The sequence below is a fragment of the Haliotis cracherodii genome, unplaced genomic scaffold (genome assembly GCF_022045235.1).
Source record: "Haliotis cracherodii isolate W230 unplaced genomic scaffold, xgHalCrac1.p SCAF_5, whole genome shotgun sequence".
Taxonomy (NCBI): Eukaryota; Metazoa; Mollusca; class Gastropoda; order Lepetellida; family Haliotidae; genus Haliotis; species Haliotis cracherodii.
Window position 1 is genome coordinate 69,259,011 of NW_027266308.1, and position 24,816 is coordinate 69,283,826.

At 43.2% G+C, this 24,816-nt stretch overlaps 1 protein-coding gene across 1 annotated transcript; it reads left to right on the forward strand.

Annotated features, from left to right (window-relative positions):
• The first annotated feature begins 867 nt into the window (after nucleotides 1-867).
• LOC139443910 (triadin-like) lies at nucleotides 868-24,796 on the forward strand. Its single transcript, XM_071224800.1, has 3 exons — nucleotides 868-3,349; nucleotides 11,275-11,463; nucleotides 22,700-24,796. The coding sequence occupies exons 1-3, from the start codon at nucleotides 1,483-1,485 to the stop codon at nucleotides 22,804-22,806; spliced, it is 2,163 nt and encodes a 720-aa protein (XP_071080901.1). The 5' UTR covers nucleotides 868-1,482; the 3' UTR covers nucleotides 22,807-24,796.
• Nucleotides 24,797-24,816: the final 20 nt, after the last annotated feature.

The following is a 24,816-nucleotide window of genomic DNA, read 5'->3' on the forward strand; positions in this document are numbered from 1 at the left end:
GTAGAACACTAGAAACAACAACAACAACAACAACTGCCCCTTCATCCGATGTCGCTTGGTAATTCACGCACTCACTCACTCCAACATCTTCTACATGCGTCAGTGTTATGTGGCTACCAGTTGCAGTTGACATAAAATTCATAACATGAAAAAATTATGCTTCAAATAAAACACTTGAGCAGTGTTAAGTTTATTGTTCAACACTGCAGGTGAATTCTGACGATTTTACAAGCGCGGCTTTGAGACGGGAATGTATGTACAGTGTGATGTGTCCATAATCACCAGGGCATGACATATCGCGAAATAAAATATTTAAATCGTGTTTTCTAGAAAACAGTGGGCTTGAAAAGATGATGAATGTCCATATGTACACATGTCTTTCTCTGTTCATTCGTTTCCAACTTTGAGAACGGTTTTACAACTCATATAGGCTGTATTTGTAATAAATGATATTTTTTTTATTCTCTGGTCTTGATTAAATATCTGATGAAGGAATAGACCTGATAACTTCCTGTCCGCAATCTGCCAAAAAACGATTTGTTGCTTTAAGCTTTTCACTCAATTTGTGTTAAAATAAAAGTGAAACAATTGTTTCGTTTATTGTAATCAGTCCTATTTAAGTCGTGAACTTCGTGAGCAGTAAAAGTTGATATGGAGAATCAGAGCTCTGATGTTGGTAGTACCACCACTCTCATCGATCTCTTAACGCTGATCGATCGAAACCCAGCCGTGTCTTTTTCAGAGAGATCAATCCCCCAATGGGGAAAACAGCCCGTGCATAATTTACCAGCCCTTTGTAGTCGGTATAGATCGACTATAATTCCAGGAGTGCGAGAAACCTATGGTGATCGGTGGTGATGGTTGAAAGAAAGAGAATCAGTCGGCCAATCAACATAATCGAAGATCGATACCTTCTGTTTCGGTGTCAGAAAGGAGTGACCATTTGTGTAGGCATTCAGACAACCAGCGCCATCTAGTGACAGCTCAAGAATGTTGATCCGAGATGAGATGTAGTGAACGTTAGGACCCCCGCGCAGAGAGAGAGCCACGGTTTGCCGGGAGACACAAGTGGACGATTTCCCGCCAATTGTGACTACATTCCTCGACTCGGAGTTACTCGGCAGCATGTGACAACACTCGGAGTTCCCGTGTGTCGGAAACATGTGACAGCACTTGGAGTTGGGAGTCGCACAGGCGACACGGTCTCCGGACTCTTAGCGAGCCAGGTTCGATTTTCAAACGACTATTGTGTGTTGGTTAATATGTAAATATTGGATACAGAGTGTTGTTTTATAGATGCTGCTGGAGACAAAAACAATGGCGCTACTTGATAAACAAAAGTGCCGTTCCTGACGACATTAAACATTTATGTATTTGTGTTTTTCGTGATCGTTGACAAACTCTCAAGGGAGTTCAAACCATTTGACATCAGTGGAAGTACACTTGACACGATTCTTTGTGTGAAAAAACACCTTGTTAAATATGGAACACGGTAAGACACCGCCGCCATCAGGTGATGGGAAACCAGAGGGACAAGATGGCGGTTTGAGTGAGCAGAAGTCAGACGACAAACCAAGTGATGTAACGGACGCCGCCATAACAGAAGACAAACCAAGTGATGTGACAGGCGCCGCCGTAACAGAAGACAAACCAAGTGAGGTGACAGGCGCCGCCGTAACAGAAGACAAACCAAGTGATGTGACAGGCGCCGCCGTAACAGAAGACAAACCAAGTGATTTTACAGGCGCCGCCGTAACAGAAGACAAACCAAGTGATGTAACGGACGCCGCCGTAACAGCAGACAAACCAAGTGATGTGACAGGCGTCGCCGTAACAGAAGACAAACCAAGTGATGTGACAGGCGCCGCCGTAACAGAAGACAAACCAAGTGATGTGACAGGCGCCGCCGTAACAGAAGACAAACCAAGTGATATTTTGACGGACGCCTCCACAACAGTTCCCCCTGTAAGTACAAGAAGTGCGTCTCAGGTGAATCTATTCGATGGGGAAAAGACGCCAGACGCTGCCGAAACTGGAAACCAGAAACCCCCCGAATCTCCAACACCAACTAACAGTTTAAACACTCCGAATGGTGCCCGGTACACTGACGCCTTGATCGCGGGTCCCATGGAACAGAAGGAAGGTGAAGCTAAACCTGACGGACGTAAGAAACAAGAACCAGAGTCTAAACGAGGAGGGTTAGCGAACAACGAGGCCCCTAGAGGAGTGCTGGACGAAAAGTCCTCAAAGGAGGAAGACGGTGATAACAATGTGAAGGACACTGACCCACTTCTGACAAAAACAGACTCTCAAAAAACATTACAGTCGGATACTGGTTCCAGTGTTAAGAGTGACTCATCGTCGGACTCCAAGAAGCCGCTGATAGAAAAGAAAAAGTATTCCTTTATACCTATAGTGGGTAAAGAGAAGAAGCAAAACGATTCAAAGAAAAAGAAAGGGGAGAAGCTGGATTTGAAGCGTGATAAGGACAACAAGGCAGCCGTGAGGATGAGCCGGAGTAGCCTGTCGGGGAGCTCGCAGAACATTGCACTGAAGGACAAGAGTGAACCTGTGACGTCATCGGATGCTAAGGGGGAGACAACCTTCTCTGTGGTGAACGAAAATGAGAAGAATGAACAGACCTCGAAGAATGTGAAATGGAAAGAGAATGAACTGGTGTCGAAAGACAAGAAACCCTCCCCAAATATCAAGAAGGAGAGCAAGATTCCCGAACTGGATAAAAAGAAGCAGAATGTGATACAGAAGTCGCTACAGAGAGAAAAGGCGGTGTTGTCAAACGGGTCCGTGAAAGCTGCTGAGAAGGAAACTGTTAAGAAAACAGATGAAAAACCGAAAGAAAACGAAAAGAAGGCACTGGACCCACCGGTCGTGGAAACGAGAAACGAACCCTTCAAACCTAAATCCATACTCGCACGTGCGATCATGAAGAAGGTGAAGGAAGGGTCGGGTCAAGCGCAGAATAACGCCGAATCTAAACACGTCGTCCTGAACGGCCCGCCAACGACGGTGAAGACGCCAAGTAAGACGTCCTTGGCCGTCCCGGCCCCAGTGACTCGCGACATCAGCGACGACAAGGATGACAGATTGTCCATTGGGTCACGCCGAGACTCCACCAAGTTGTCTCTGTCCGACTCCATGTCTCGGAAGTCCGTGGACTTCCGCGTCGCCAACGCCACTACCGTCATCATCCCAGCGTCCGGACAAGATGACGAGAAGCAGAAGTCGGTCGTCGCCAACAACGACTCGTGGATCAGGTCGGCCATCCCCTTCATGCCTCTCAGTCTGGCCATCCTCTGTCTCCTCCTCAACATCGTGGTCCCCGGAACAGGTAAGCAACTCGGGTTGATGTGAGGGTGGGGGGTCGGGGGTCGGGGAGGGGGTGGAGTAGGGTGGACAGGGACGGGTGGGGTTCGACGTTGTTCTGTGTAGTGAGTGAGTTTTACGCTGCTTTTAGCAATATTCCAGCAATATCACGGCGGGGGACACCAGAAATGGCTTCACACATTGTACCGATGCCGGGAATCGAACCCGGATCTTCGGCGTGGCGAGCGAACCCTTTAACCACTAGGCTACCCGACCGCCCCTTTTCTGTGCAAGTTAATGACGGGTTTATGTGAGGGGATTGGGGTATGGCGTTGTTGGATGAACCGCAGGCAGGCGGGGTGAGTGGCAGCAGTGACGTGTGATGGGTCTGACGTGTGGTGAGAAACGCACACATGGGTCTTTGTGTGGGGGTGGGGTGGTGTGTTGGATGCCGGATGTGGGATGTGTGTAGAGGTTGAATGACAAGGGATGTGTGTTGTCGCGGTACTTGGGGTGGAGGGCAAGGTGTGTGTGATGTGTGTGGTGTGTGTGGTGTGTGTGTAGAGTCTGTACTGCCATGATGGTCGTGATGGGCGACATCTTCCCGAACCAAGGAAACTAGACTTTTATAGTCAGTTAACGCCCTTGCCTCGGGAACATGGGTGGACGTATCCTGGAATGTAGTGGCTGTAGCGGTGGTTTGTTCTCACATGTATTATTCATTGCAAGGAATGCAGAAGAACCGGGTGTGATGATTGGCGTTAGTTACAGTTAACGACAGGCCCGTGGCAAGTCAGGAGTGTTTCCCTGATGTAGATAACGTCTCTAAAGAGATGATATTGTGCTTCGACGAACATTAAAATACCTGGCAACTTCGTTATGCGCGAGACCCTGATCTTCGGCAAGTGGTAGCATTGCGTAAGCGTTACTTACTGTTATACAAAAGTGTTTAATGAGCACCTGGGCCCCGTTCCAAAGCGATCTTGGAGCTACGACTGTCATTAGCCCATGCTAAAGAATGGGAGTTACGATCATCTTAGCGCTACGGTCGCTTTGTGGAACGGGCCCTGATAGTTTAACAACCATTGTATGCCGTTTACATTTAGAAACCACGTATCAGTCTCCCAGCAAACACACAAACATCCAAAATGTGCGCCGTGAACGTGCACGTGCAATTGTGAACCACGACCTTAAAGTCGAGTAAACTTCTTCATGAATATGTTTTGAAATATTCAAAATACATTTATTTGTATTGAGCTGTGTATGAAGCGCAGTTACTTGTTTGCGTGAGTGTATGTCCTTTGTTCAGTGAGTGACAGGTCTGTAGACGGGAGATTACCACTACGTTTCAGTATCAGTGCTTCTGCCGACTGTACACCAGTACCACTAAGGCTGGCTTTCTCCCACCCGTCCTGAGTTTACATTCCCCGTGGAAGAGTATGCCCCGTGTGGTACTGATATACTACTGCTACTGTACGCTCATTAACACAGGTCGGCTTCGTTTCCGAAGCAAAGCGACTCGATCTACGTCATACATTAATTTGAAGACTGGTGTCAAGTGTCTTAAACTTAAAGATATATGTCATAAAATAAGTTGTGCAATGTTGAAAAACAGTTGTTTATAGTTTTTTATTTAAATATACTCAAATTAAAAACTTCACATTTTAAAAAGTAATCCCATATATGATATACAACGGACAAATGTATCAGAGAAGGTAATTTTTAATCATTAATGTCCAAAGAAGGATTTTAATTAACGGTGGTAGCCATAATTTGTTCCAAGCACCTACGGTATTCGGTAATAACATCAACAGTTTAAATCATAAGTCCCAAGTACGAGAATCTAATGGCACACAAGTTCAGTAGCGTGTATGGCCACCATGTGCGTTGACAACTGCCACACAACGCCTCCGCATGGACCTTGTGATGCTTGTGAACACATGATTGGGAAGACGACGCCATTGTTGCTGCAAAATGTTGCTAAGACCTTGCAAATTCTGTGGTTGGTTCTGGAGAGCGCGCAGACTTCTGCCAAGAGCATCCCAGACGTGTTCGATGGATCTGAGGTCGGGAGACCTTGACGGCCAGTTGATGACGTTGACATCCCGCATTCTGAAGGAAATTCCTTGTCAAAATTGCTGTGTGGGGTCTGGCATTATCGTGTTGGAAGATCAAACCGGGTCCATGTGCTGCCATAAAAGGCAGAAGTTCTGGTGCCAGTACCTGGTCGCGGTAAGCAGCAGCGTTGAGGTTGCCACGGATGACAAGAAGCCTGGAACGTGCATTGCCACAGAAAGCACCCCACACCATGACACTTCCGCCTCGAAATCTGTCAACTTCCTGTACACAACACTGGGCGTAACGTTCATGACGGCGCCTCCACACCCTCGCCCTACCATCAGCAAATCGAAGATTAAATCGGGATTCATCACTGAAGACGACTTGATTCCAATTCCTCTGAGTCCATCGTAAGTGTCGCTGTGCCCACAATTGACGATGACGTCTGTGTAATTGTGTCAGAATCGGCCCGCAGTATGGCCGTCGTGCTTGAAGGTGATCAGTCTACCCCAAAACAGTTCATTTCTGGTTGATGGGAGGGGGGATGTCATCCCTTGTTAATGTTGCCCGCCCGTCGGCTGGTTGAGGTCGGAGATTAGAAACACATATAAAATATGGGTGGCCTAATAACATCAGCGTATGTGACGTTCCTTTTACACACGAACGTCTGCCGACGTCGATTATAGATCGTCTCCAAGTCTCAGCCTGGTTATACATCACCGCGCCCTCGTGTTTGCGCTGATGTTCTCCCGGCATCCAGAGCCATTGAACCGTAGACATATAATTGTATCGTCGTATCACATTTATAAGTCACTCCGAAAATGAAAATGTGTTGTATGGATTTAATGAGTCATGTATTTTCTCAAAAACAGACATTTTCCCTATAGTCTTGGGGGCGTCGGGGTAGCCTGGTGGTTTAAGTGTTCGCTCGTCACGCCGAAGACCCGAATTCAATTCCCCACATGGGCACAATGTGTGAAGCCCATTTCTGGTGTCCCCCGTCATAATATTGCTGGAATATTGCTAAAAGCGGCGTAAAACTCACTCACTCACTATATAGTCTTTAAATTTACCGTTTTATTGAAGGAGAAGCCATGCTACATATTGGAAGAAGAGGCAGATGGTTCTCGTGATGCCGCCGTAAATAATGTGTATATAATGACTTTGTATCATGGCCACTAGTACAACCCGGGTTTATAGTCAGTGTCCAACAATACCACCCTCTATAGCTCTTTCCCCAGGCACAGGTGGACCTTTCACAGCTGTAGACTGTAAACCCTGGTGTCAGTGGTCTCTACATGGGGGTCAGCGTTATCTCAGTGGGGGTCAGCGTTATCTCAGTTGGGGTCAGCGTTATCTCAGTGAGGGTCAGCGTTGTCTCAGTGGGGCTCAGCGTTATCTCAGTCGGGAAGCATGGTAACTATTGGTCCAGGTCAAGAAAAAATAGACTATTTTCCTAAATCAATAAGTAAATTAGAAAATAATTGCAGGTGGTTGTTAGCAATGGATTATAAAGACATTACATCGGTTTCGTTTCGTCGCAATAGACATCTTTAATTCAGAGGTGATTTACAAGGCTCGGTGTTTACGAGGGGATCAGCGAGACACAGCGCACTAGACTCCAGCATCGACCGTCGTTGAGAGAATTTACAGTAATGTCCTTAGATTATGAAACTCAGGAACACGGTATCCACCGCTGGCTACAATAATCTTCATCTTCATCAATACGGTTTAAGAAGCCAGATACATTAAGAAATATTTTAAACAGCTAATTTAGAATTTCAATTTCCTTCTCCCGGCATTTATAATTGGCCTGATTGTCGTGTGTAGTTCTAAACAACACTTATGTGGGTTAAAAATATAAAATTGCGGCTCTGGAAATATCTCCCGCCTTTATAGGTGGCGACAGGGTCTCTTTTACAAGTATAAATGAAAAATGAAAGAAATGATTAATCAAGCTCTTAAACATTTGTGAGTGCAGTAAAGGAACAGCGAGTGACGGCATTCTGTTATCGGTTTTATCCAATTGTATTCCTACTTGGGAATTACTGTTGATCCCTGCTAGTATTATGATATCATCTGAGGTGCGCGTCATACCAAAAGACGTTAAAAGATGGTACTTGTTGTTACCCTGTCTGGCGCTCGGCACAAAGGGGCTAAAACAAGGACTGGTCGTCTCGGAGTCAGTACACGGTTTCCGAGTGGAATATTTATGTTAAAATTTTCGGCATGGTATATCAGTGGGCTAGCACTATAAATCGGCATCAGTACAAGCACTACAGTACCGGACTAGTACAAGCAACCACACACACAAACACACACACACACACACACACACACACACACACACACACACACACACACACACACACACACACACACACACACGTGTGCATGCACGTCGCTATATAAGTGCAATAATGTTGGACGCGACGTTAAACCCCATTTCACCTCACCACCTCATCTGAGCCGCAGGACTATAATGACAAAAGAACATCATTTTGCATAACCCATTTAAACAGTTGTATGGCATATATGCAATTACCATGCTAACACAAACAGAAGCTAGAGATAGAAATTACCAGTTCGATGTCCCATTTTTACCTGTTTTTCTATTATCGCCCTTTGTGTTTGTTCGATTGATGGTGGGAGATTTAATCAGTATAAAGGCAGCTACTCATTGCGTAGCAAACAGAGAAGTCTCACAAACCAGTCTCTCGTTGCAACTGTGTAATTGGTAGGAGACCTCATGTTTCAGTAATCAGTTCCAAGAAAATGGCCACTATCGACAGGTATTGTATCACCTGGTCTGTTATCGACTGGGCGTTTTATGTCCGTGTGTGAATGTTGAGCGTAACATTACAACAAAGCGATTTAATCAAGGGTTTATGGAACATGCAATTATCTTGATTACCCGCTGACGGAGTCGAACTCGGACCGTTTCTTCCGTTCCTACAGGAACACTTACAGGCACCATTGTGTAACCTCTCTCCGTGTGTCCCGCCAATCATCAGCCACGCCCATCTCTTTACAATGGACGTAAAAAGCATGACATGAAAAACTAACGATTTCCTTGCAAGGAAATGCCATTTTGATGGCTGACTATTTCCTAGTGCGGATAAATACTGCATTGAAGCTGCAGGAGAAACGCATGATTGAACTGACTTGCCGAGAATAGTCACCATTAACTTAATGCGAAATATTTGCAGTAAAATGTTAGATTGAGGCACGCATCAATAGGTATTCACTAAGAATACAATGGGCTGGAACTGTTGCGGGCATTTGTGTACTGTATTGTGCCGAGGTAGTTGTCGTCGTTGTAGAGCACCAAGAGGACTGTACCGGGGGACTCTGGGCTGGTGTTGTGTCAGTATTTTGCCAGTATTGATAAGTACTGATAAGTACTTGAGGCACATATACACAAAGCAACGCATGCTTGATCACTAGTTGGTTCTTTCGGGAGGGAACAATTCGTATGAGTCAAATCTGCCCCATGAAACTAGCATGAGTTAAATCTGGTATATAGCATACATGAAACTAGCATGCGTTAAATCTGATATATAGCATACATGAAACTAGCATGAGTTAAATCTGGTATATAGCATACATGAAACTAGCATGCGTTAAATCTGGTATATAGCATACATGAAACTAGCATGAGTTAAATCTGGTATATAGCATACATGAAACTAGCATGAGTTAAATCTGGTATATAGCATACATGAAACTAGCATGAGTTAAATCTGGTATATAGCATACATGAAACTAGCATGGGTTAAATCTGGTATATGGCATACATGAAACTAGCATGAGTTAAATCTGGTATATGGCATACATGAAACTAGCATGAGTTAAATATGGTATATGGCATACATGAAACTAGCATGAGTCAAATCTGGTATATGGCATACATGAAACTAGCATGAGTTAAATATGGTATATGGCATACATGAAACTAGCATGGGTCAAATCTGGTATATGGCATACATGAAACTAGCATGAGTTAAATCTGGTATATGGCATACATGAAACTAGCATGAGTTAAATCTGGTATATGGCATACATGAAACTAGCATGGGTTAAATCTGGTATATAGCATACATGAAACTAGCATGAGTTAAATCTGGTATATGGCATACATGAAACTAGCATGAGTTAAATCTGGTATATGGCATACATGAAACTAGCATGGGTCAAATCTGGTATATGGCATACATGAAACTAGCATGGGTCAAATCTGGTATATGGCATACATGAAACTAGCATGAGTTAAATCTGGTATATGGCATACATGAAACTAGCCTGGGTTAAATCTGGTATATGGCATACATGAAACTAGCATGGGTTAAATCTGGTATATAGCATACAGTTGTTTAAATCTGCCCCATGAAACTAGCATGAGTTAAATCTGGTATATGGCATACATGAAACTAGCATGAGTTAAATCTGGTATATGGCATACATGAAACTAGCATGAGTTAAATCTGGTATATAGCATACATGAAACTAGCATGCGTTAAATCTGGTATATGGCATACATGAAACTAGCATGAGTTAAATCTGGTATATGGCATACATGAAACTAGCATGGGTCAAATCTGGTATATGGCATACATGAAACTAGCATGGGTCAAATCTGGTATATGGCATACATGAAACTAGCATGAGTTAAATCTGGTATATGGCATACATGAAACTAGCATGAGTTAAATCTGGTATATGGCATACATGAAACTAGCATGGGTTAAATCTGGTATATAGCATACAGTTGTTTAAATCTGCCCCATGAAACTAGCATGAGTTAAATCTGGTATATGGCATACATGAAACTAGCCTGGGTTAAATCTGGTATATGGCATACGGTTGTTTAAATCTGGCATATGGAAAATTAAAGTTAAATCTATCAATGGGTGAGTCATGAATACAAAGTTATACTTAAAAACAAATGTTTCATAACTGGACATAACGCTTTTATCTAGAACTGTTTAAAACACGGACTATGCGCCACCAGTAATAAACGCTGGGCCACCTGGCTGGAGACACGGTGCCTTCTTTTCCGGCACGCTGCCCCAGCAGGATTTACGTCATCACCTCAGCTACTGGTGGTTGTGCACAATACTAGCCAATATAGTACAAAATGCTCAGCAAAGAGTTTGCTTAAAACACTGGTTGATTATAGGTACGTCGATTGTCATAGGAATTACATGTCACACGGGGACAATCATTTTACGTACTTTAACCTTCCGGACAGAGCCTTTGATAATGTCTGTTGATAAAAGCATCACACCAAATTTATAAACAAGCAATTAGTTATTCACATACATATTAATAATTTATGATAGTCATTTAGGGGGCTCAGAATGAGATGCCCGCTCACACAGGAAAAAATCTTCCAGATTTACTGTGTGAAAATATGAATCCCTTGCGATTGGACAGCTCTATCCATGGAATAAATATCAATCATTTCTGACTCATCGAATAAGATCAATATGAATTATATCCATACATGATACATAGAACAAAAAAGAATTATATCTAGCCATGTAAAATAAGAATTATATCTAACCATGTAAAATATGAATTATATCTCGTTAATATGAATTAAATCTATCTATGTATAATTTTGAATTATACCTAGCCATGTATAAATATGAATTATATCTAGCCATGTGTAAATAAGAATTATATCTAACGATGTAATAACCTGAAGTATATCTAGCCATATATGAACATGAAGTATATCTATCCATGTATAAAATATGAATTTTTTTTGCAAGTCAGTGTTGAACGGGCCTTGGCAAAAACACAGCATGACTTTAATCAAACCTGGAAATTTCGTTGCAGAAATGTTTTGATATTCTGGTGTTTTAGGAAATGTTTTTGAAATTGCAGGGACCATGCTGAGTGGATTCGCTATCTTGTGTTGCGGAAAGTCCCGAGTACCGACGAAAGATGACCACGTGCCCATCACGGTGTGTGTGAATGTGTGGGTGGGCGTGGCACAGCTGTTCACCGTCACGTTCATGTTGGTGGGGTGGTTCTGGAGCGTTGCTTGGGGCATCAAGATGATCATTCTCTCAAGTAAGTAGCTTCAAATAAATAAACATAATCTCAATAAATGATGAATGAATAAATACAATTGTGAATGAATGAAAATAATGGCTCTGTTATGATATTTTGCATGATATTAGTTAAGAAACTAATACGGATACATAGTGAGTATATTCTACATGGTCGGTGTGTTCTACATGGTCGGTGTATTCCACATGGTCGGTGTATTCTACATGGTCAGTGTATTCCACATGGTCGGTGTATTCCATATGGTCGGTGTATTCCATATGGTCAGTGTATTCCACATGGTCGGTGTATTCCATATGGTCGGTGTATTCTACATGGTCGGTGTATTCTACATGGTCGGTGTATTCTACATGGTCGGTGTATTCTACATGGTCGGTGTATTCCATATGGTCGGTGTGTTCTACATGGTCGGTGTATTCTACATGGTCGGTGTATTCCATATGGTCGGTGTATTCCATATGGTCAGTGTATTCCACATGGTCGGTGTATTCCATATGGTCGGTGTATTCCATATGGTCGGTGTGTTCTACATGGTCGGTGTGTTCTACATGGTCGGTGTATTCTACATGGTCGGTGTGTTCTACATGGTCGGTGTGTTCTACATGGTCGGTGTATTCCACATGGTCGGTGTGTTCTACATGGTCGGTGTATTCTACATGGTCGGTGTGTTCTACATGGTCGGTGTGTTCTACATGGTCGGTGTGTTCTACATGGTCGGTGTGTTCTACATGGTCGGTGTGTTCTACATGGTCAGTGTATTCCATATGGTCGGTGTATTCTACATGGTCAGTGTGTTCTACATGGTCGGTGTATTCTACATGGTCGGTGTATTCCACATGGTCGGTGTGTTCTACATGGTCGGTGTATTCTACATGGTCGGTGTGTTCTACATGGTCGGTGTGTTCTACATGGTCAGTGTATTCTACATGGTCGGTGTATTCCACATGGTCGGTGTGTTCTACATGGTCGGTGTGTTCTACATGGTCGGTGTATTCCACATGGTCGGTGTGTTCTACATGGTCGGTGTATTCCACATGGTCGGTGTATTCCACATGGTCGGTGTGTTCTACATGGTCGGTGTGTTCTACATGGTCGGTGTGTTCTACATGGTCAGTGTGTTCTACATGGTCGGTGTATTCTACATGGTCAGTGTATTCTACATGGTCGGTGTATTCCACATGGTCGGTGTATTCTACATGGTCAGTGTGTTCTACATGGTCGGTGTATTCTACATGGTCAGTGTATTCTACATGGTCGGTGTATTCTACATGGTCGGTGTATTCTACATGGTCGGTGTATTCTACATGGTCGGTGTATTCTACATGGTCAGTGTGTTCTACATGGTCGGTGTATTCTACATGGTCAGTGTATTCTACATGGTCGGTGTATTCTACATGGTCGGTGTATTCTACATGGTCGGTGTATTCTACATGATCGGTGTATTCTACATGGTCGGTGTGTTCTACATGGTCGGTGTATTCTACATGGTCGGTGTATTCTACATGGTCAGTGTATTCCACATGGTCGGTGTATTCCACATGGTCGGTGTATTCTACATGGTCGGTGTATTCCACATGGTCAGTGTATTCCATATGGTCGGTGTATTCTACATGGTCGGTGTATTCTACATGGTCAGTGTATTCCACATGGTCGGTGTATTCTACATGGTCGGTGTAGTCCACATGGTCGGTGTGTTCTACATGGTCGGTGTATTCTACATGGTCAGTGTATTCCACATGGTCGGTGTATTCTACATGGTCAGTGTGTTCTACATGGTCGGTGTATTCTACATGGTCGGTGTATTCTACATGGTCGGTGTATTCTACATGGTCGGTGTATTCTACATGGTCGATGTATTCCACATGGTCGGTGTGTTCTACATGGTCGGTGTATTCTACATGGTCGGTGTATTCTACATGGTCGGTGTATTCCACATGGTCGGTGTGTTCTACATGGTCGGTGTATTCCACATGGTCAGTGTGTTCTACATGGTCGGTGTGTTCTACATGGTCGGTGTGTTCTACATGGTCGGTGTATTCCACATGGTCGGTGTATTCTACATGGTCGGTGTATTCTACATGGTCGGTGTATTCCACATGGTCGGTGTGTTCTACATGGTCGGTGTATTCTACATGGTCGGTGTATTCTACATGGTCGGTGTATTCTACATGGTCGGTGTATTCTACATGGTCGGTGTATTCTACATGGTCGGTGTGTTCTACATGGTCGGTGTATTCCACATGGTCGGTGTATTCTACATGGTCGGTGTGTTCTACATGGTCGGTGTATTCTACATGGTCGGTGTATTCTACATGGTCGGTGTATTCTACATGGTCGGTGTATTCTACATGGTCGGTGTATTCTACATGGTCGGTGTATTCTACATGGTCGGTGTGTTCTACATGGTCGGTGTGTTCTACATGGTCGGTGTATTCCACATGGTCGGTGTATTCTACATGGTCGGTGTATTCCATATGGTCGGTGTATTCCACATGGTCGGTGTATTCCATATGGTCAGTGTATTCCACATGGTCAGTGTATTCCACATGGTCGGTGTATTCTACATGGTCAGTGTATTCCACATGGTCGGTGTATTCCACATGGTCGGTGTATTCTACATGGTCGGTGTATTCCATATGGTCGGTGTGTTCTACATGGTCGGTGTATTCTACATGGTCGGTGTATTCTACATGGTCGGTGTATTCCACATGGTCGGTGTATTCTACATGGTCGGTGTGTTCTACATGGTCGGTGTGTTCTACATGGTCGGTGTATTCTACATGGTCGGTGTATTCTACATGGTCGGTGTATTCCACATGGTCAGTGTATTCCATATGGTCGGTGTGTTCCACCATGTGAAGTCCATGTACGTGTGAAGTCCATTTATGTGTGAAGTCCATGTATGTGTACATCCCATTTATGTGTGTGCGCATGCTCTGATATCGCCAACAGTAGAATATGGCGAAAACCAGCGTACAACTCACTCACTCTCTATAGACATGAGTAAGTGGGTGAGCTGCGTTCAACGCCGCTTTGAGCAATATTCCAGTTATATCATGGCGTGTCAGTGTGGGAGGACTATGGACATGAGGTCGCACACCAACCATTGCCGTCTCTCATCAGGACATAATATATTGCAAATTAGATATTTGAAACAAACCTTGGGATACAGAATACCAGCAATTTCAAAAGTCTATGAATCTGCTACTGGTGATTATCGTTGGCTGTGAATCTGCTGCTGGTGATTATCGTTGGCTGTGAATCTGCTACGGGTGAGTGTCATGGCTATGAATCTGCTACTAGGTGAGTGTCATGGCTATGAATCTGCTACTGGGTGAGTGTCATGGCTATGAATCTGCTACTGGGTGAGTGTCATGGCTGTGAATCTACTACTGGTGAGTGTCGTGACTATGAATCTGCGACTGGTGAGTGTCATGGCTATGAATCTGCGACTGGTGAGTGTCATGGCTATGAATCTGCTACTGGGTGAGTGTCATGGCTGTGATTCTACTACTGGTGAGTGTCATGGCTATGAATCTGCTACTGGGTGAGTGTCATGGCTGTGATTCTACTACTGGTGAGTGTCATGGCTATGAATCTGCTACTGGGTGAGTGTCATGGCTATGAATCTACTACTGATGAGTGTCGTTGCTATGAATCTGCTACTTTGACTATGAGTGAGTGAGTGAGTATCGTTTTACGCCGCTTTTAGGAATATTCCAGCAATATCACGGCGGGGGACACCAGAAATAGGCTTCACACATTGTACCCATGTCGGGAATCGAACCCGGGTCTTCGGCGTGACGAGCGAACGCTTTAACCACTAGGCTACCCGACCGCCCCGTCACGACTATGAATATACTACTGGTGAGTGTCATGGCTATGAATCTGCGACTGACGAGTGTCGTGACTATGAATCTGCTACTGGTGAGTGTCATGGCTATGAATCTACTTTGAGTGTCATGGCTTAAAGTGTCGACTTATTACATACAAGCTCATTCGCTTTGAGGATTATTGACTTTTGTATATGTTGATGAAATCAATAGACCTTACGTAATACCACACTGTGCATCTCCCCATCGCTCAATGCAGCGTACGTGCCTCTATAAACAGGCATAATAGCGACGCAGATTGTCCATTAACTTTTCATTTTCTAAGCCGACAGCAAGAAAGACTGGGTAAAAAACCACCTGAAACTACGATCTTGCATCCGTCGGTGTATGCATTGTACATAACTGTTGAGTCAGTGAAAACCCTGTCATCGACCGAGAGTGCTGCTTCCCGTGTCGCATTAGCTCCACGCTGTAGATGACATTGTCGGAGTGGTCGGCAGCGTGCACCTCGCCGCACATGCCCCGTTCACATGGTGAACTGCCACAAATTAAACAACATGTTTTTGTTCTTAAATCAATGAGAAACAATATGCTTTCTTTTCATGTTTGTACTTCATTCTACCTTTGTTTGCAAAGATTTCATCAACACGTGTTTTGTCGGTCTATTTCTGTACACTGGTCAAACAAAGGGCTTTTTGTTTAGTCTTGTGAGTACCTGCTCTCATGTCAGGATTAGTGGCTTTCATGACCGCACATTACTTTGTACTGTTGCTTAGATATAATAGACTAAGTATTTAAGTATTTTATCTTTCTTGTTGTTTGTACTGTACGTCTGTTGTCATGGCGACCCTGCATTTGTTCACTCTGGTATTGTCATGGCGACCCTTGCATTTGTTCACTCTGGTGTTGTCATGGCGACCCTGCATTTGTTCACTCTGGTGTTGTTATGGCGACCCTTGCATGTGTTCAGTCTGGCGTTGTTATGGCGACCCTGCATTTGTTCACTCTGGTATTGTTATGGCGACCCTGCATTTGTTCACTGTGGTGTTGTCATGGCGACCCTGCATTTGTTCACTCTGGTATTGTCATGGCGACCCTGCATTTGTTCACTGTGGTGTTGTCATGGCGACCCTGCATTTGTTCACTCTGGTATTGTCATGGCGACCCTGCATTTGTTCACTCTGGTGTTGTCATGGCGACCCTGCATTTGTTCACTCTGGTATTGTCATGGCGACCCTGCATTTGTTCACTCTGGTGTTGTCATGGCGACCCTGCATTTGTTCACTCTGGTGTTGTCATGGCGACCCTGCATTTGTTCACTGTGGTGTTGTCATGGTGACCCTGCATTTGTTCACTCTGGTGTTGTCATGGCGACCCTGCATTATTTCACTCTGGTGTTGTCATGGCGACCCTGCATTTGTTCACACTGGTGTTGTCATGGCGACCCTGCATTTGTTCACTCTGGTGTTGTCATAGAGACCCTGGATTTGTTCACTGTGGTGTTGTCATGGCGACCCTGCATTTGTTCACTCTGGTGTTGTCATGGCGACCCTGCATTTATTCACTCTGGTATTGTATAGCGACCCTGCATTTGTTCACTCTGGTGTTTACTGACATGATCTTAGCTATAGACCCAAACATGATTTTAGCTATAGACCAAAACATGATTTTTTAGCTATAGACCCTAGCATGTATTAAGATATAGACCCTAGCATGATGTTAGCTATAGACCTTACATGATGTTATCTATAGACCTTAACATGATGTCAGCTATAAACTCTGCATTTGTTCACTCTGGCGTTGTCATGTTCAGGCTCAAGTAGACCCAAATATGAATTAGCTATAGACCCAAACATGATTTAGCTATAGACCCAAACATGATATTAGCTATAGACCCAAACATGATTTTAGCTGTAGACCCAAACATGATTTAGCTATAGACCCAAACATGATTTAGCTATAGAACCAAACATGATTTAGCTACAGACCGAAACATGATTTTAGCTATAGATCCAAACATGATTTAGCTATAGATCCAAATATGATTTAGCTATAGACCCAAACATGATTTAGCTATAGACCCAAACATGATTTTAGCTATAGACCCAAACATGATCTAAGCTATAGACCCAAACATGATTCTAGCTATACACCCAAACATGATTTTAGCTATAGACCCCAACATGATTTTAGCTATAGACCCAAACATGATTTTAGCTATAGACTCAAACATGATTCTAGCTATAGACCCAAACATGATTCTAGCTATAGACCCAAACATGATCTAAGTTATAGACCCAAACATGATCTAAGCTATAGACCCAAACATGATTCTAGCTATAGACCCAAACATGATTTTAGCTATGGACCCAAACATGATTTTAGCTATAGACCCAAACATGATTTTAGCTATAGACTCAAACATGATCTTAGCTATAGATTTAAACATGATTTTAGCTATAGCCTCAAACATGATTTTATAGCTTTAGACCCTAACATTATATGATTTTAGCTACAGACCCAAACATGATCTTAGCTATAGACCGTAGCATGATCTCAGCTATAAACCCTAACATCATTTTAGCTATAGATCCAAACATGATTTTAGCTATGGACCCAAACATGATTTTATTTATAGACCCAAACATGATTTTAGCTATAGACCCAAACATGATTTAGCTATAGACCCAAACACGATTCTATAGACTGGCTAATGCCTTCATGAGATGGGGCTGACGGCATCTGTTCCGTCCGAAGGAAACGTAGCCTTGCTCCAAGGCTATACCAAATTATACCCATGGATGTAGTACAGATAAGCCGACAGCATGGAAGCCGTGTTTTATAGGGTTAACTTGTTCTTATTATTCCCCGCCGCGAGGTGGGGCGGAGGATATAGGTATGTCCTTCCGTCCTTCCGTCCTTCCCTCCGCTTCTCAAAGGGGACAAAGTTTCTCAAAAACGTTTTCAGTCCGAGAAATGAAATGTTACCCACTGATGCTACTGGTCATGCTCTCACATGAGTTCGAAAATTGGTCTCGTCAATTATTGTTTCACAGAGTAATGGCCCTTGTTCCGTGCTTTTCAGCTTAGTGCAAATTGTGTGAAATGGAGACAAGTTTTCTGAGAAGCTTCTGAAGTTACATGAATGAAAGTTTACATGTTCAAGATTGAGTTCGAAAATTGTTCTCGTAAATTATATTTTACAGAGTAATGACCCTTGATCCTTGTTATCTCACTTAGCGCATACTGTGAGCAATGGGGACATGTTTTCTCAGAAGCTTCTGAAGTTACATGAATGAAAGTTTACATGCTCAAGATTGAGTTCGAAAATTGTTCTCGTAAATTATATTTTACAGAGTAATGACCCTTGATCCTTGTTATCTCACTTAGCGCATACTGTGAGCAATGGGGACATGTTTTCTCAGAAGCTACTGAAGTTAACTTAGATGAGATACTTATCTTGACTGAGTTATGTTTTTCCAGTGAAGGGACGTTTTGTGTGGATTAGTTCCACATTTAAAAATCATTTTTGTCTGATGACATAAAGCGCCCAAAGTGCCAGTCTCTCCTTAAGGCATCATATGACTCTCTCTTAAAGGTTATATTTATGAACACAATTCTCATTGCGGGGAAATAGTGATAACGCTGTTTTCGTGTTATTTATATTATCTGGGAATTTCCTTGGAGTCCCGATCAAGTCTAGATAGACACGTAATGGTGGCCTGTGGTAAGAGATCTCTGAGTGGTCGGACCTACATGTGGGTCAGTGAGAGATGAGGACACCAGCATCTGTTGTTACCGTGTCTGCTGATAACGGTCGCGGAGTCTACCCACATCCGCGCCACGCTGATCAACGCGAGAGTGGGTGCCACCGAAAGAAACCTTTTGTCAGAATGAATGAGATTGATTCTTCATTTGTAACATATTTGCATCTCGGTTGTTTCCGTCTTACCTGGCCATGGTTGCCCATAGCAACGGGAGTTCGGCGTGACTAAGAGCCCATCCTGCATGTAGACGGCTTCACGTCATATTGTGGTTTATTTCCAAACTCCGAATGAACGAACACGAAATTAAGGATGAATAAGAGAGGTTACACAGTCGTTTGGAGGAATCTTTTCAACCCAGGAAGACCATTTGAAAACGTGTGGTTGTTTCTGTCCAAAGAAATCTTTGATAGACATTTATAAGTTGTTTTTGTCCAACCCTGCTATTTTATATACCACCCCTACTCGTTGCTATACCATCTCTACCTGTTTTTATACCATCCCCACCCGTTGTTATACCATCTCTACCTGTTGTTATACCATCCCCATCCGTTGTTATACCATCTCTACCTGTTGTTATACAATCCCAACCTGTTGTTATACTACCCCAACCGGGTTATACCATCCCCATCCGTTGTTATACCATCTCTACCTGTTGTTATACAATCCCAACCTGTTGTTATACTACCCCAACCGGGTTATACCATCCCCACCCGTTGTTATACCATCTCTACCTGTTCTTATACCATCTCTACATGTTGTTATACCATCCCCACCCGTTGCTATACCATCTTTACCTGTCGTTATACCATCCCCACTCGTTGTTATACCATCTCTACCTGTTTTTATACCATCCCCACCCGTTGTTATACCATCTCCACCCATTGTTATACCATCCCAACCCGTTATACCATCTCTACCTGTTGTTATACCATACCTACCTGTTGTTATACCATCTCTACCTGTTGTTATACCATCTCTACCTGTTGTTATACATCTCTACCCGTTGTTATACCATCCCCACACGTTGTAATACCACCCCCCCCCCCCCCCCCACCTGTTGTTATACCATCTCTACCTGTTGTTATACCATCCCCACCCGTTGTTATACCATCTCTACCTGTTGTTATACCATCTCTACCTGTTGTTATACCATTCCCACCCGTTGTTATACCATCCCCATCCGTTGTTATACCATCCCCATCCGTTGTTATACCATACCCACCCGTTGTTATACCATCTCTATCCGTTGTTATACCATCCCGCTTGTTGTTGTACCATCCCCACCAATGTTATACCATCTCTACCTGTTGTTATATCATATCTACCCGGTGTTATAAATCTGTACCCGTTGTTATACCATCCGCACCCGTTGTTATACTATTCCTACCCGTTGTTATACCATCTCTATCCATCTTATATCAACCCCACCCGTTTCTATGCACTCTACGATGACGTGATCCAGAATTAAACGCCTGTTTCGATCGTTGATCAACTCGCGGTCGATAGTCGTTCATTTTAGAGAGTCCGAGGCTAATCTTCGATGCCTGAGTGACCTGTAATAGACAGTTAATTCACACGCAATAATTTCCACCTAAATTACACCCATCAGACAATGTCTGGAAGAAAAAATCAATGATGTTCCACACAAACACAAAGTTCCTTTTGGCAAGAGTCGTGTTACCTGACGCAGTGGAGAGGCGGTGTTCGACCAGACTTCGAGATGAATGGTGGAGATTAATGAACCGTGCACCGTTTGTTCCAATAGCTTTCTCTGTGTCAACATGGGAGAGTTGACGTTAACTAGGCCTGAAATAGTACGCCGAGCACTTAAGGATTATGTCAATAGTCCGCTTCTTCATAGGAACAACTTGTTCGGAACCGTGGACTGTGGGCCTGAGCGAGGAGTCTTTCAAAGAATAACACGTTTGGCCCAACGAACCTGTTATCACAATAATATCAATATTACACTGAAACACGGCCCGTGGTGACACAAGGCTAAAATTAGAATAAACCGATACTGGTTGAGACCCATCGTCGATATAATAAGGCAGCGTGACACCGCCTTTTCCGATGTCGCTATATGGATGAATGGTACCATGCAATTTCATTGTGCCATGTGGTGAGGCTCTGTGACTTGGTTGATTGCGTATCATCGTACCCCGATGACTTGGTCGTTGCTCATAATATCAACCACTGGATAGGCTGTGACAGACAGACAGCTTTATTTCAGTGTTGGAGACCCCGAAGCCGAGAGTACAATCTTACACACATTGCCAATGGTGTATCATGAATTCTTTGAAGTCACTTTTAAGGTGCCTTTTAAAAATTATCCCTTAGTGCCACTGGTAGATATTGCTAACGTATGTCATAAGTGGACATCAAGCTACAAATCCACGTGATTCTGCCCTGAAAAGGAAATTTACGATACTATGTCTATATCAGGAATATACAGCAATTGTGGAATTTCCATTAATATTATTTAATTTCTTGTCATGGAAATGTCTAAGCTTTTCTATGTCTTGTTGACATCAAATCTATCAGCTTCTGACTTGATGGATAACGATGATTAGTATATCGGTAACAACAGATTTCTGCTTGACCTGCCGTAGGGACACACCAGCATAACATGGTGTTCATCTTCGATTTCCATCACGTTTTACATTTATCACAAATTAGGTATCTTGAATCATACACAGTTTTACTTTAGCATTTGATTTGTCGTTTCAAACCATGTAATAAACATCGTAATGTCGCAAGTATTTTTCATAAGATATTTATTAAACTTAATGTTATATATAATTCAGACTCGAGTAATGTTTTATACCAATGCATCTGCTACGGAACAAACTCATAAATTAAGATTCATCCCCAAATTCCTGGGATATCCAGACGTATAAGAATCTTTTTTGGAATATGTGACGCCCAGTTTACTCCTCTATTATCCACATACACGTTTAGCCGTCATCCCTTAAAGTGATATGAAAAAGTGATCCCTTATTTTGATCCGAAATAGTGATTTGTTATTTTGATCTGATATAGTGATCTGATATTCTGATACGAAATGGGGACCTTCCTCTGTTAAGATGGTGCTTTATTGTATATAATTTGTTTGGCATCTAAAAGTCTCAGATACAAATCTGTATAGGTACTAAAATGAAATTATATTGATGGGTCAGAATTTTCGGACAGAAGGCCCCAAAAACCCGATGCAGGTGTGATAAGGAACTTAGCCTCCAATTACTTCAGAACAAATCTGTAGGGTTTTAGTAGATTGGGGTTACACTGTTCCTATAAATTCACATACATTTACTAACAGACCCATGAAGATGCGGGGTATAATATGTCTTCAGCCACCTTTGCTTGCCGTAAAAGGTGACTATGCTTGTCGTGAGAGGCCACTAACGCAAATGTGTGGTCCGGCTCGCTGACTTGGTTGATGCATGTCATCGTATCCCGATTGTGTGGATCGTTGACAATCACTGGATTGTCTGGTCCAGACACGATTATTTACTGACCGCCGTCATATAGCTGGAATATTGCCGAGTGCAGCGTTAAACAACAAACAAACATTTGTTAAAGTGATCTGTTACACGAAACGTTACTACATACTGTATGAATGTTGAATGTTGAATGTTTCAGTCGAATATCGGAAGGAGTTAAAGCAGAAGCGGGAGAAGGAACTCCAGGCACTCGCTCTCAGCGCCTTCGGCTCACCCACTCGAGGAGCTAGAGGCCTTTTCGGCTAGCTCTACCAGGATACTCACGATACTCAAGTGATGTCTCACAGCCTTAATGAAACATTTCTAAACCGGTACATACACATCTTCAATACACGTGATCCCAGTGACAGGTGCGCGATGGGTGCAAGAGAAGCTGAGGAAGTGATCTTTCAAGGATGAAGGAGTGAATGTGTGGTGGTTCTCGGGCACGGTGAATAGGGTGAATGGGCTTCTGGACACCCACAAGCAGTGGTCATGTGTGAAGGGTAGCCAGGGCGGGTCCAGCTGGTGCGCCCTGGTGGTACATCCTACTGGAATGTCTTGTAGTTCAGGGTGTCGGCTATTCATTGTTGTAGCTGCGTAGCTTCGCGTATTTGGCAGTCATCTTTTTTAACAACACCATCGAAAGAAAGCCGCATCAGTGCCATGACATCAGCACCTGGCGAGTGGGGACGTCTGTGGTCGGAGGATGGCCTCGGTGATAACGGAGGGAGATAGACGGATCTGTCATGCCATGTACTACACAAAGTTTGATAGGGATGCGGACATTATTTCAGACAAAATATGCACAAACATTAGCTAACTTTTTGTGTCAAGGAATGATAGTACTATCCTCGTCCAGGTTGAGCTAGGACACCGACTTTAAAGAAACATTGTCTTTTGACATTGTCCGTCGTAGATTCACAGAACCTATCAGAAAGCATGATTCTAAAATGACTTCGTAGAATATCATATGGCACGCATTAAGTGCAGGGTATAAGGATCAGACTTACTTAACTTTAGTGTATTTAGTAATGGTAAATAATTTCTCGGAACGGGGTCACAAACTTTTGTCAGTCGCCTTTTCAAGAACACACGTACTAGACTTCAACTCTTCCTTCAACACTACTTAACTTTTGATAGGAGTATTCATGTCATTTTATACAAGCATACACTTGACCTGAGAATTAATTATCTTGTGTATCATAATATGACAAAAAAATATCCGCATCAAAAGTGTAGTAGTAAAATATAACGTACGTATGATATATTATGGTGTAAGTTTCCACTCCTTTTGACCTGGACGATACAAACCGTGCGACATGTCAAACTGCCCACTCACATGCTGCAGAAACTAATGGTCACATCCACCCAGTGTTTGAAAGCATGGACAAGAAAATGTGGCGTGGAAGTAGACAGACAACCAGGTCACACATTGTTACCACCTCATTTGTTAGTCATAGATTCATCCAAGTGAAACCCGTAAGACCTGCATAACTTCGGCATCGCCTACATCAAACTCAAAGCCGAGTTAACCCAATACAACTACCCTCACGAGATGGCTCGTGCGACAAGTTGGGCTACTGGTCAACTATCATGCACCAGTACCTCCACGTGGATTGCCAGAAAGATTATTTTGGGATCTTATTCTGTGTCGAGAAGTGCATGAAACAAAGGAGTTATCTAGGTCTAAGATAGAGAACCGATTTTGGCCTCTAGACACTGGGGTCTCACCAACATCTCCGGGGCAACATCTGATATCTCTACTGTGTGAAATCTAAAGTTAATATTATATCAAGGATGAAATTACACGGAGATGAGTTTTACAAGAAGCACATACTGGTGCAGATGCAGGTAAGAACAGAATGATGGTCGGTTGTGTAGAAGCACCCTGTCAGAGGTATAAGTTCTGTGGGAACAAAGGTGTCACTAAATGTGCCTAGGATAGAAAGCACCGATATTGTCGAGTGAAAGCCTGTTATACAGTGTTAATCCAAACAGTATCTTTACCAGTGAAAAGTGCAAGTCTGGATAAACAGATTTCTGTATAACGAATTGTGGGTACCAAACAATGTCGCTTTGTGTAAATGACATAACTGTACACACACCCTACAGAAGCAGTGCCTGTGGCTGGTATTCACCGGATCAGCTGGCATATCCCACCCTGGCACTTTACCGCCATGTTAAATTCCATCCATTTCTGAGCCTTACTGTTATTTTATTACACACCATTCAACTGTGATATTAATACATGCCTTGTGTGTAACATGTAATACT

Bases quoted from the DNA above. Each gene is read 5' to 3' on its own strand.
- LOC139443910 (XM_071224800.1), top strand. From the start codon at position 1,483: ATGGAACACGGTAAGACACCGCCGCCATCAGGTGATGGGAAACCAGAG. The intron at 3,350-11,274 runs GTAAGCAACTCG...TTGAAATTGCAG, and splicing joins CATCGTGGTCCCCGGAACAG to GGACCATGCTGAGTGGATTC. The intron at 11,464-22,699 runs GTAAGTAGCTTC...TGAATGTTTCAG, and splicing joins CAAGATGATCATTCTCTCAA to TCGAATATCGGAAGGAGTTA.